Source organism: Pyrgilauda ruficollis, unplaced genomic scaffold (genome assembly GCF_017590135.1).
Source record: "Pyrgilauda ruficollis isolate IOZ18807 unplaced genomic scaffold, ASM1759013v1 scaffold26, whole genome shotgun sequence".
Lineage (NCBI taxonomy): Eukaryota > Metazoa > Chordata > Aves > Passeriformes > Passeridae > Pyrgilauda > Pyrgilauda ruficollis.
Window position 1 is genome coordinate 1,346,170 of NW_024523933.1, and position 14,158 is coordinate 1,360,327.

At 35.2% G+C, this 14,158-nt stretch overlaps 1 protein-coding gene across 5 annotated transcripts in view; it reads left to right on the top strand.

Annotated features, from left to right (window-relative positions):
• PIBF1 (progesterone immunomodulatory binding factor 1) overlaps positions 1–14,158 on the top strand; it is a 104,973-nt gene that overhangs the window by 76,432 nt on the left and 14,383 nt on the right. For all 5 annotated transcript variants that reach the window (XM_041471232.1, XM_041471233.1, XM_041471231.1 and 2 more), the window contains one exon: positions 7,825–7,909. In XM_041471232.1, the coding sequence (XP_041327166.1) occupies positions 7,825–7,909 (85 nt within the window). The remainder of the gene's footprint in view (positions 1–7,824; positions 7,910–14,158) is intronic.

Here is a 14,158-nt window from a genome sequence, read left to right on the forward strand (position 1 = left end):
ATGCTTTTGTTACTCACAAAGTAGTCCAAAAGTCTCTCAAAAGGAAGATAGAAGGGGACTACACAGGTGAAGTCATTTCTAAAAGTATATGTTTCATGCTTTAAAATCTAAAAGAACTTAAATGTGTTATTAACATTGATTTTCTTGAGTTAAATGGCTTATTGCCAATAATCTGTATGCTTAGATATTCTTCTTAAATTTACCCTACAAACTAAGGTACCTAAATTAGAGACTTAGGTCAACTTTCCTTAATAGTTCATGGAGGAAGTGACATCTCCAGAAAGTCATTCAGATTTTGGGTGGAGTGAGTTATTTCCTAGAGATGCCTATTACTGTCTGTTAACTCTAAAGGAAATTTTTTTTCATCTTAAAGGGCCTCAGGTTAAGAAAGAAAGTGGATCTGCCCTACAGTGTGAGCATTCATGGTAAACATACCAGCAGTACTCCACTGTGGGGAGCTGGGGTGTGCTCAGCATTAGTCTGTGTTTCTGTGAATGAAAATGTGGCCTGACAAAAAAAATTATAGCAAAGAAAAGGTAACACTTACTTTGCACATCAAATATTTTGGTAATTTTTTTTTTCTTGTAGTTTCCAGTATTCCTTGTAAACTGAAAATAGCTTTTACTCCACTATCACAAGTTTGCCCAGTTTCATAGGCCAGAGAAATTCTTGGGGGCAGCCTAATGTCTTAGGGCTTTTGGTGCATATTAGTAGTCCCTGATTTTTCTATTCGTAGCTTCACATTTAAAACAAAGGTCCTAAATTGTTAGCTGGCATTCCCTGTCATACATGAGAAATCATAATGTGGGATAAAATTGACAATGTTGATCCTTTGCTTTCCAATAAGTGAGAGGAAGGTTAGAGGTAGGGATTTCTAACCAGAGAACCATTACATTGAAGAAATTTTTTATCATGAGGATAACCTTTTGGAATCTGCTGATGATAGTTTTAAATTAAAATATCCCTTAGGTGATTTCAGATTACTCTCAGCTATTCCAAAACTGAATCAGAATGGGATTTAAGTAAATTAATTATAATCCCTACCAAATATATGCCAAGTGAAGCTCTGCTGGATCAAAAGATTTAGCCCACTATTCCTATCCCTCTTAGTTTATTAAACAGCATTTTGTTGGTTTGTGCATGGAATATTTTTGAGAGGATGAGTTCAGAGAATTAATGCTCCTCAAGGAGAGCCTTAAATTCTGCAGATAATGTTGGTGCTATTAGAAAAGTATTAGTGAAAACACTAAACATGGTTTATGAAGCCTGGTTTCTATGTATCTCAGAGCTGAAGGAAAATGTTAGTATTTGTAAAACCATTTCAAAATTAAATTGTTCTTTCACCCCTTACCTATGATTAATAGTTAATAATACTGCAATTCTGCAGCAGCCTCTAAACTGAGGTATAATTTGTTCTACAGTTACACAAGGTACATTATTTTTTAAAATTTTAAGTACAATTATGCATTAGTTTTATTTCTAAACAGCAATTTCACAAGAACCAGCTAAAGGAAAAGTAGTGCTTGAATTCTTGTTTTCAGACGGACCTTCAAAAATACTAGTGATTTTTGGGGTGCATATTTTTTTAATCTCATATTTGAGTACCAGATTGGAGACAAATTAATGTAGTGTTGATAATACCTGCACCCTGAGAATCAAGACTTAATTTATCCTTACAGCTGCTCCATGCTTATCATAATTTTCCTGTTTATTTAGTGTGCAGATTCAGTGGTGGAGGGGTGTTCTCTTCATGTTGTGATTTTATCTCATCTGCTCACCAAAAGAGAGCATTATGTAAGTCATGGGTTCCCCAAGCAGAACAGGCACATCTGCGTTACCAGTGCCAGTGTTCTCTATCACTTCCCACTTAACTTGAGTGTGGAGGGATCAGCAAGGACTTAATTGCGAGTGAATTTACTTTTTTAGTCTTAATCCATAATTGCCTCCTATACACAGTGATCATGGCCAATTGTCTTTTAGAACATACTCCTGGGGTGATTAGGTTCCAGCAGATTTCCCAGGATGATGAGTCAGTATTTTCTTGCAACCTATAAATGTTTTGCAGTAACCTGAAGCACTTTGTACTTCCATGTCTATTGAGAAGTTTGTTGGTTATATTGGATGTGAGTTTGATTCTGTGATGAAACAGAATGTTGTTCAACAACAGACGTTTGTTGAATCACCACAAGAGGAAGACAAGCAGAAGGAAGGCTATTTGTGACAGAAATCTCATTTTGGATGTTCTTGGGCCATATCTTTATCAATTTTTCACAAAATGGCCTAAATTCACATTTATAATGGTCCCTTAACAGGCAACAGATGTGTTCAGGATTCTCCACACTCATAATTCTATTAAAGTGTCATTTCTGACAGCAGTTATTTCTGCAAGAGGAATGGAAAGATTCAGGCAGATCATTTTGATATAATACAAGGACTTTTTGACAAGTGCTGCAGACCCATCGAAGTCTCTTTCCAGCATGGTCTTTAAAGTTCACTTCAACTAGAGCAGGTTAGCTGCCTTCATCCTTATGTGTCACACCTGTAGAGTTAAGGCTGTCTTTCATAGCCTTCATATCAAAATATCTTCCTCACTTGGAAGGACTGTTCAAGTGGTGCTCAAGGTTGCCTGTGTCAGTAGCTGTCAGACTGAATCACACAATGGTTTGGATTGGAAGGAACCTTTAAAGATCATCTAGTTCTACCTTCCTGCCATGGGTAAAGACATCATCCACTAGATCGCTTGCTCAAAGCACCATTCAGCTTCGCACTGAAAGGAGAGAAACAATCAGAATACTTATCAGACAGAATTAAAATAGTATATCCAGGGGACCTAGACATACTTAGTTGGTTTGCTGAGAAGTGTGTCCGTTCTGGACATGTGGATCTCTAGCCATACCTTCATAAGAGCTCCAAGAGCTGTTGTGGTTGGGGTACATTATGGCTGCTGCCATTGCTGGGATTTGCATGAACAACTTTGGGACCCACCACCAGGTTATTAAAGGTGTGCTGATACCACTGCTGAGGTTCAAGAGTGAAGGCACAAGCTTATTACCACTCAAGGAGAAGGAGAGGTTGTTTAGGATAATGGAGGCTCTGTCAGGTGTTGCCCACATAAAGTGTTCACTCCCCCTCTCATTCTCCTGCCTGGGAGAATCCATCCCTTTAGGATTCTCCCAGGCAGGCCATGGGCTGTGCTGGCACTTGGCCTCAAACAGAACTTGGCTCTGGGAGCAGAACACTTGGTGTGCTTCTGAAATGAGCCATGCACCTGCAGCTATGTTTCGGATACAAAACCTTGGTCTTGAGTGACAGGGCATCTGCAGGATGCATTTATAGGTGGTCTAAATATCTCAAAATACTCTGTTAAGTAACTTCTTATTTATATTAGACCACATAGCACTCTCGTTAATAAAAGTAAATAGTGATGGTTAATAAGAGCAGTGCTGTGTGTGAGGATGACTCCTTGCTGCTATAAAGAAATACCTCTAGCATACAGTTCTTTAGCCAGAAATTAAAACATCACATTTAGCACTCCTTTTGAAAAGAAATACTTGTAACTATGTCATGCTGTGGGAAAACAAATCTCTGACTTTCATTCTTATGTATGTAGTGAAGTAATTGTAGTTTTAGTACATAATTTTCTGCTAAAAACATCTAGGTTTATAAATAACTGGAGATGCTAAAAGGACTTCATTCATAAAGAGAGGGTATTTATTTTAAATGCAGTTACTCAAATTTCTCAGTACCAATGGCTGGTTTTAAAAGAGGCTCACTTACGCAAAAGCAATACTCAAAAGCCTTAACTGTGTGGAAAATCCAGAAGCCATATAAGGATTTTGCTCACTAAGAAGCTTTGTACTGAAATGTTCCTTACCTAAACATTTTGGGTTCTCTAATTGCCATCCAAACATAAAGCTCGACATAGAGTGTTAGATGAGTTTTTCCCATCAAAGAATGGGCAATGAGCTTTTTATGAGAACATTCCCATTCTGTGAAATATGCACCATCTATTCCAATAGTACTGCAGCTTACCAGAGAAATGCTCCAAGCAAAATTTGTAGAAGTACGTCCTTTTTTATACATTTTCTGACCTGTAATACAACTTTTTAAAAGTTGTTTGGGTTGTTTTTTTTGTTGTTTTTTTTTTTAACAGGTTGAAAAAGTAATTTTAATGAGGGCACTTTATGGATAGGTTTTTAAGCCTCCTGAAACATTCCAGTTAAAATCATTAAGCAATATTCTCCTAAATCTGTTCAAAAATCTGAGCTGTGGTTATTTAGCTGCACAATGAGAGATCACTGATTTGTCATGTATTCTCTCTTGTAAGGAACTTCTGTTTGCAAAACATCTTATACCTCCCTTTCTAACTATGTGACTTAAGAACAAAATTTGATCTGGACTAATAATTAACTGCCTACTTGGAGCTATTAATCTGTAATTTGCAGATAAGCAATAGCTTTGCTATATGACTACATTATATATTCAGTTATGTGTACAAAACCTTTACATATACTATTTGTGTTTCATTTTTTTCAATGGTAATGCTGTATCTGAATATAAAATGCAAAAAAAATCAATATTGGACTATTCAACTTCATGCTGTAAGGGCAAATTAACAGAAAGGCACAATCCATTTCTTACAGCATCTGGAGTACACAGTTCACTGAAAAAGAAACATACTTTTTTTTCCCAAACTGAGTAGAAGTAATAATAAAATCCAGTACTGTATAAACCCATGTTTATTTTGTGTGTCCAGCATAAACATATTCAGAATATCTAATTATAGAAGCTTCTGAACAGGATAGTAACTAATATATTTACACGTCAGCATTAAAAATGGTTTAGTTGCCCAAATTGAGAAGAGTTTATAAGGCTGGAAAAAATGTTAGTATCTATTCTCCAGAAAAATCATGTTACCTAAAAATGTCTTACATATGATATCCAGGCTACCATGGCTTTAGATCCTGAGTCAAGCAAGACAAAACAAGCCAGTGGTTGCTATGAGCAATGTGTATGCATATGACAAGCATATTTTATGGTTAACCTGCATTCCTGGTACCTGGATTCATACCTGGCCAGGCTTTAAAAGCATGATGGCATGAAACTAGGTGTCCTCACAGACAATTTGGTTTCTTCTGCAAAGCACACAGAAAAGGCAGGACCTGCACTACTTTTCATTTAGTTCTCTAACCTGGACTTTGCAGGCCACAGTTCCATGATATCTCACGATGGGCACTTTCTCCACATTCAGGATGAGACCATCAGTGACCAGCACTGTGGAGCACATCGTGATCCCATCTTTTTAGGTGAAAGTTACAACCCTTGAGCTCCAGTGTTAGAAGCTGGTTTGCCTAGACTCATAGATGGTGGTTTCAGAATCAAAGCAAGACACTTGAGGCACTCCATCACCAAATGGAGAAGCTCATCCTTGCCTTCAGCTGTAGGTCTCCACTGTACATGGCAAATCAAGTTATTTTGGTGATCCATGTGAAAGATAACCTTTAAAAAGACACCAGTGTCCATCCAGATCAGTGAAGGGACCTTCTTATGTGGTGACAAAGTGTCTAGTACCAACTAGAGTAGGTTACATGGATGTGGCGAGGGAAGGATGATCCTTCAACAGTTCTCACTTAGGTCAGCTAAAACAAATTGTAAAGCTGCTCTCTGATTTGTCACACTGCCAGTTAAACCTGAACTAGGTTAAACTACTCTTCACTGGGAGTGTAAGATAGGTAAAAGCTAGAATCTCTTTGCTGCTATCCAAGATGTTGGTTCAGAGCATTTTAGAACCAGGAACTGAAATGGTCAGTCTTCTTCCCAAGATGCAACTTTTGAAGGTATTTCAGTTTAACCTTGTCATATATTATCATTCTGTCTGGTAACTGTTTTCTCACTCTGTTAAATGTGTAAATGCCTCTTGCAGTATTCTTTCACGAGCGCATGAATTATTCCCTTCTATCTACAATGATGAAAAAGCACAAGTATCGCAAAACTACAAAATTCAAAGTCTGCACATGCTTTGTTAATTCTCTATCAACGTGTATGACAGAAAACACATGAAGTGCTACTGAATGATGTGGTAGTTTATGTCCTCTATTTTACTATAAACAAAGAAAATTAGAACTGCTCTACAGAGATCACTTATGTAATATTATTTCAGAAGGTATAAGCAGTATAAGTAGAATAGGTTCTATTCTGTAGATGAAACTGAACCTCAAGCATGAACTTCTGGTTCAGTCATGAACAGTAATGATTATGCTTATTCAGTACACTACTTAAGTCTTAGAGAAACTTGTATTATTGCTTCGCTAATAAGTTTTTGAGCCTCTAGAAGGATTAGTTTGTGTTCTTAGGAAATACAGAAATCCAAGAAAAAGTGACGTGTAAGTTACAACACATGAACCCAAGAGAAAGAATGTACAGCAATTTCATTGTGATTAAAAATGTGACAAAAAATAAAACTCTTGAAAATACTAAAATATTTTTATAGGTTTTTTTTTAATGTTATTACTTTTCTTTTAAATAGTTGAAACAACTGAGCAATTTGGCAAAAGTATACATTTTTTTTCTGAGAATTAATGAATGCCTAGAAGGAATTGACAGTTGTAATTTACAATACAGAGCTTGTAAGGAACTGCCAGAAAATCTCTGGGGCAAAGGATGATGTTGCTTATTTGAAATGAGTGGATGATACATGGCCAATTAAAGATTTTTTTATTTTGTTGATCATTTCTGGATTAAATATTGGAAATATTAAATAATTTGTGTTTGCAACATATGTAATTGCTCCATTTATAAAATTTTAATATATGTGCTTTTGAACTCCTGACCTGTTTGCAATATTACATATTTGCATTCCATATGCAGAATTGCATTTTTCATAGTTCTTGATTTATGTTACAGTTTATATTGTACAATGTATTTAGTTAAGTCATGTTAATGGTATATATAACATTTCTTCCAAGAAAATCTCTGTCGCTGTTTTAACAAAATAGATTATATACTGGTATTATGCATGCATTAGTCTAAAATTTAATGTTAGAAACTGATGCTGGGGCTAAAAAGGAAAATACATTTAATTATTATAGAACTGCTACCTGGAATCACAATGTGTGTGATAAACATTTCAAATATTCATGTGCTATAACTATGAAGACAAAGAATGATTAAAGTTAAACTTTACATTCTGCTATAAAGGCATGCCTTCATGGCAAATCAGTTTTCATACTTGGTTCATAGGACAAGCTTGATCCCATACATTATCCTGGAATAAAAATATTAAACATAACAAAAATACATTTACAATTTTTGCAGAAACTACACAGCTAAAGGCAGAAGAGCTATATGTTTTTCTTCCTTATATTTGCTATTTTCAGAATTCTAAATACAGTAGTATAAAGAGTTCATGCGGTGTGCTACTACTAGTGACTAATACAACAAAGAAATCCACATTTTGATGCAGAAATGTAGGTATAAGGAGACTTACATTGCTTATAAAATAATCTCATTTTGCCAGAAAGAAACCAAGAAATGATAATAGAAGATTCTAATCATTTAAATTACCCTTCAAAGAAAATAAGGCATTTTATGAAGGTTTGGAATACTTTTTCTGTTTGGCTAAAATGAGAAGTTGTGTGTACATTCAGGCCCATTTATAAAAATTTCAGTGCTTGAATATAGAGAAGGATCATTTGATGCAATTACTTGAGCAGATTTTTATTGTTGCCAGTATTTAGCTTTAGAAAATGCATGTTTCAGCCAGAACACAAGATTAAAAGAGATTATCTGTTGCTATTACTGCATTTCCTATCCTCTTTTTACCAGTCTTTTAAATAAAGAAAAGACAGCTTTGCTGCGTGTCAAGAATCAAATGGCAGCAGATTTGGAGAGACTTCTAAATGACCGTGAGGTAATCTTCCTCTTTTAGCATTACTACCATAAGTGCACTTTTTTGCTACTGGCCCTTAAACCATGGAGAAAAAAATGCTTTACTTTGGTTCAATTTGTTGGGGTTTTCTTGTCTGTGTTGTTTTCAGCAACACAGGTGAACATGTCTGTCGGATACTGGGGAGGGTCTCAGTTGTACTCTCTGTTGTTAAATTCTCTCTGATGATTTACTGTCTCTGTTCTTTCTTTTCTTTTGCCTTGAACAGTGTTTGGCAATTGCAAGCATTTAACAAGCATCTAGATAAAGACAGTGAAATTGATACATGTGTAATCTGCAAGGTCTACATGTGCCACAGTATGCCTCAGGGATCTCTGTGCTTCCCAGTCCTTGCAGCCAAACATTGGACCAAAGCACTGTTGAATTCATTTCCTATACACTCTTTTGAATCCCTTTTAAACTCCAAAATAGGGGTTAGGGAGAGGAAACAAGACAATAGTTGCACAGGTTTCCAAGAAGAATTAGGGTACTTTTTTGTGTACTTACCTGAGTTTCATCTGAGAAGAATCAGGGTGCTACTGGACTAGATTATACTCTCAGATCTTAAAGTATGCAAAATTGTGCCATTTAGGGACCCCTAAAGGCTCTTGGAAGATTTTTATCTGAACAATCATAAGAGACTAATATGTCATGGCATAGGAGAGAAAATCTGCAGATTAAATGTCTGAAACAAAGCATGAAAGTAAACGAAGTATACTGCAGGAATCTGAGAATGTGAATAATACCACAGAATTTTCTGAAGCTAAAGAGTACTGAAGATATAAAACCAAAAGCTGACCTAAGCAGCTATTAAATCTCCTAGAGCTGCTGAATGATTTGGCAAGGATTTGCAGAAAAAATACAACATTAACAAATGAGGAATGAGGAAAAACAGTGCAAATTATAGATACAGAGTGATGGGACCTCAATACCCACTTACCTGTTCAGAAAGTGGTTGTAGAGCATATCAATAGTTCTCTGACAACATCTTTATTTTCTCTTACTGGTGAGAGAAAAGATTGAGAGATTGCTTTCAAAGAAGCTACAACTCCCCTAAATTATCCTGTCACAGTTCAGATTATCACTCATTTTAAAACATTATTTTCATGGAAAACTGACTATCCACCTCCCAAAGACTCATTCCACCTCCAAAATTGTTTTCCTTCATCTCCTTTTCATACTATTCATCACATTCCCTTCTCATATCAGTAAACCAAAATCCATGTCATTAATTGGTCTAAACAAGTTTGTCTCTCCCAAGCACTTAAAAAACTCCTTTGTGTTAGAACCAAAACAAAACAGTTTCACTGGCAGCTGAGTCCAAGTGAGCCTTGACTTAAATGAAAACTACTAATTCTGTTTGCTGAGTTCCAAACCAAACTGATCTATGATTTAAACATTTCTAGATAGTTTATAAACCTTACCATTATATTCATGCTTTATCATATCCTTACATTAGTGATATGAAAAATACTCTGAGGAAACATGACATAATTGTATAAACATGTAGTGTTTTTTCCAATTTTATAGGCCCTTGGACTAATTTCAAATTAATTTCTTTCAAAATTTCCTGTTCCTACTCTTTCTTTCCCAACCAGGGGTGCTGCCAACTAGTTATGCTCACAAAGCAGTCACACTTGGGTGCCTCGTTTTTGTAGTGTCATATCAATGAGCATGCATTGCAGCTGATTAAAAGCAGTAGAAAGTGATATAAAGAAAAATTTTGTCATGTTTTCTAAGAAAACCATAACATTTCTAACTTAAAACTATGCAACATTTTTTACATCCAAACTACATGAGCCCCTGTATGTACCCTCATAAACTATTCCTGATATGCAGCAGTTTGCTTCTTTGTGTCATTTCACCATTCCAAATTTTAAACTGTGTCAAACAATCAAGGAAGGCTGGCAGAGGAAGGCTTGATTGAAAAATAAAAGCAAATACTTTAGTCTGAAACTGACTTCTTCGATGTTTCTCATACCCTGAATGTTAAGAAATTGATCAAATATTTCCAAAATTAGTACTGTTTTCTGAAGTTTCTTTTTACATCTGTTAAAAATAGGACATATTAGTCCTACTGGTTTTGTCAAACAGTCGTAATGTTTTTTAAAGATACCTCTGCAGAAAAGGATATGAATGAAAAATATGAAAAAGAAACATTAGAAGTTGCATGTTTGAGGGAAGAAAACTATGAAATGCAAGTACAACGCACAAAAATATCTCCTGAGAAACAAAATATTAGCTAAAATTGATTCAGTAAAATGTTTGAAAAGAATAGGTAGCTTTTGTGTTTGTATGTAAGTTTAACTTTTGTCAATTCTGTTTATTCCTAATGCAGCTTTTTATTTTTTTACTTCTAATGCAAACTTCTTCCAGTAGTTTTACACTTCATGAATTTCTCTAAAAGGCAGTTATCTCATGTATTGAAATCTTTGTACAGGATAGTGAGTTAGTCTTTGACTGTACTTCTTTGCCATCTTAATAAAAAATTTAAATTTGCAGTAGCATCACAATTTTCCAGTAATTATCCTTGCTGACAGAAATAAAGAATACAAATTTTCTCGCTTTGTGTTAATAAAGGGTTAACTGCATTTAAACAGATTGCAATTTTAAATAAAACTGACAGGCAACCTGTAAATACAGATTCATACACTTTGAAAAAAAAAGATGAATTGCGGGTTTATGTGTTTGGTACGTGCTATCATGTAACAGGGTTACTATCAGCCTTGTTCAGTCATTGCACATACTAAACTGTCATGTCTTGTTAGGAATTACCTTGTTGCTCTCATGTTTGCAAGTAGAAACATTAGAATTCTTGAATAGATAAACCTGAGATATTCATAGTTAAGATAAAATGAAGTTTAGGTATGTTAAAAGTAAGTGCTAAAAGTACAAGCAAAATGCCAAAACAATGTTAATGCTGTCTTCCAGCGACGTGTTTCAATAGGTGCGCAGTTTTTACTTAAGGTATTCCAGCCTGTGTGGTCTCAGACTGTATTAACTCTTTTTAATGGAATGTTAGAGTTTGAGAGGTTGGAAGGTTTTTAATGTTTATCTCTTTGTGATATCAGCTAGATTCATAATGCTGCTTTGAAGACTATTATAGCATTTTATGCACTTTTTAAATAAAGAACTTACATTCATGATTAAGCTTCTCTTTTCACAGATTTTAATTTTAGAAGAAGAAAGTTGAAAGTTATACTTTGAATCTTGGAAGAATTTCTGTAGGATTCTTACATGAGCTCTTTTATTACAGGAAAAAATTACACTAAATGTTAATGTCATAAAATAGTTCATTATTTCAAATTATAAAGATGTCTAATTTGATGATGAATCTTACATTTTGCTGTGGGACATCAAAGTGAAAAATAGTTATTTGATTATGTAAAGCCTTAAAAGCTTCTGTCCACCCATGAAGGAGAAAAAAGGAAGGTTGGGGTTTTATTCAGACTATATTCTTGGCCCAAATTCTGAATTGTTTCTTGGCCTGCTACTTCCTTTTCTGTCTGAATTAATTAGTAAATGAATGTGGAAAACAGTTTAATCTAGTTTTTAATTTAGATCACTGAGAATCAGCTGGTAAGATAAAATTTCTTGCATTCTTCATGTGGTTAAATGCAAACTTCCCTATAAGAGGGAGTTCAATGGCATTTTCATGAATGAGCAATATCTAGGATGATGCTGAGATCATGTTGGAGGTTCATAATAAAGCCTTCCCAGTGCCCCTTGTCTTCTCTGAGCTCTCACATGGGTTGAGGTGCATAGTATTTGGATGCCATTTGTACACCTCTTAGTGCAAGAGAGCAAGTTAATGCAGCCAGATTTTTCAGTTGATTCTAAAATAAGGTATTTTCTGTGTTTTCAAGGTATTATTATTTAATTGTTTTTCTAGATCCATCTGAAAAGCATAAAACATTGTTTGAAGGAGCAATGTGGTCTCCTATTAATAATCTTCCAGTAAATAGTGTGGGTTTTTTTAAAAAAGGGATATTTCAGATCTCCAGACTTTTTTTTTTTTTTGCATTATTATTTGTAGTGTCTGTTCTCATTTTAATCAGCTGAACTTCACACTGTTGACACTCTTAACTCGAATAACCAAACCACACCAACATCAACTTGTAGTTTTGATTCTTCCCACTAACTAATTAACTGCATGACCTGGCCCCATCTTTGGAACTTACTGCCCCTGTGTCTTTGTATAGTCAGGGAAGAATGAGTAAGAATGATGTTTCTTCAAAGAATAAATCCAGATGAGATTATGCATCATGCCTGACTTGACCTAATAGCTGTAACGCTACCTTACCCCTTTGCTCCTGATTCTCCTCCTTCCTCCTCCTGTTCCACCAGCTCTGACACACTTCTAATACTGCAGTAGGACCATTCAAATCACTAAACAGAAACCTAACCTGGCAAAAAAAAAAAAAAAACTACAAAAGTGCATTGCTGTCTGTTAAGTTAGCAGTTTGAATGATCTTTGGAAAGAGTCCAGCAAAGAAAAAAACAAGTGAAAATATTTATATGTCAATATTACTTACCTGTGATAAAGAGGGCATTTTGTGTCCAAAACTGTATAGAGCACCAGCTTCTGTGCCATCCTTTATCTGCATCCAAATGTTATTCCTTTTGCATATAACGGGCATCTCTAACTTAAAGGCACTGAAAATGCAGTTCTCTGTTAAGGGCTGAAGTGGGATGAATCCACTAAAGCTTTTTGGTGAAGCTCTTGATACATGATTCCTTTTATCTAGTTTGTTGGTTTGGGTTTTTTTTCTTTCCAACAGTCGGCCTTTGACTAAAAGAAATATTTACCATGATCTCTGTGATCCTGGCAACTCCATTGCTTTCATGCTTGATGCAGTTGTTAGGATTTTGTAACATCAGAAGTGCAATTCTAGACTTTATCCACTGGCTTTCAAACTTCAGATGAAAACTTGGAAGGGCAGTCTGTCAGCACTCAGATGTTTGGCAAGAAGTTTTAGTAATAATTTCCTGAGGTTACATTTAAGAGGTTATAAATTTGCTATGCTTTGATGTATAGCATTGTACTGTTTCTGCAGAAATTTAAGATGCAGATGTGTCATAATAAAGACAACTAATAATATGCACAATTAAATCTATTTTAGCTTTTCCAATTCAAACAGCGTAGAAACTGAGTTCTAAAATCTTGAAAATTAACTAGCTGTGGTTTATATTTTTAATGTGAAGTTCATAATCCACTGGGGTTTGGGGGAAAAAAGCCGAGCAAGTACAATAAATGGAGTTCTTTTTATGTTTCAAATGTAAATACTGTAGGAGATCTTAAAACAAAAAAAGAGACTGTGGTGTAAGAGACAGCAGTAGAAGACTTCAGTAGATGTTCCTTCAAGTCCTAAGATCATTTTCTCTTTGTGTGAATATAAAGGACTTCATTTACACTATTTTTTTAACCATTTGAAATCACCAGTATGTGATGCAGTCTGGCAACACAGTAGTTTTTAGCCTATAAAAGTAAAACTAATACTATGAAATCATTGTCATAAAAAATAGAAGGGGAACATTTATTACATAAATGCTGCAAATTCAGGCTGTTTACAGTAACCATTAATTTCCTGCAGTGCAATTGTTTATGCAGACATGATTCATTATCAGCCCATGAATACTGTACACCAGGTAAGAAGATATGACAACCTGCTGATATTTTGTCTGCTTTACACATCTGTGCACTCACCCTACATTAGCAGCTGTGCATACAAGTGATAGAATGTAAACTTGCTGAACTAGTCACCTGCCTTATTGACACATTCATGTGTTACTGTGCCAGAGCTCTTCAAGTGAAGCTAGCAACCAGAAACCAGGCTCTAGCTGTCTGCTAGGGGACAAAGTAGAAAACATGTAGTGGTAGTTTAAATAAACCTGATATCAATCAGTTAAATGGCTACAGACACATGGAGTTTGATTGCTATTTGTTTACTTAAATCCATTTAGCTTATGTCAGGAAATTGTTGTGTCACTCAAATTGAGTGTTAAATTTGTCTAAATATGTGTACCTGAATTGGTAGGAATCTTCAGCTAGATGGGGTTAAAATTTATATTGGTTAATCATTGCAAGCTCTTACTCTATTTAAAACATATTAAAGAATAAAAAATTCTTAGTGAGCTGTTCTTGCTGAAAATAGTCTACCAGGTTAATACTAAAAAGCTAATTGCCTGAGCACCTATTATGGTGAGCTTACTTTCCAATTGGCAGGTAAGAAG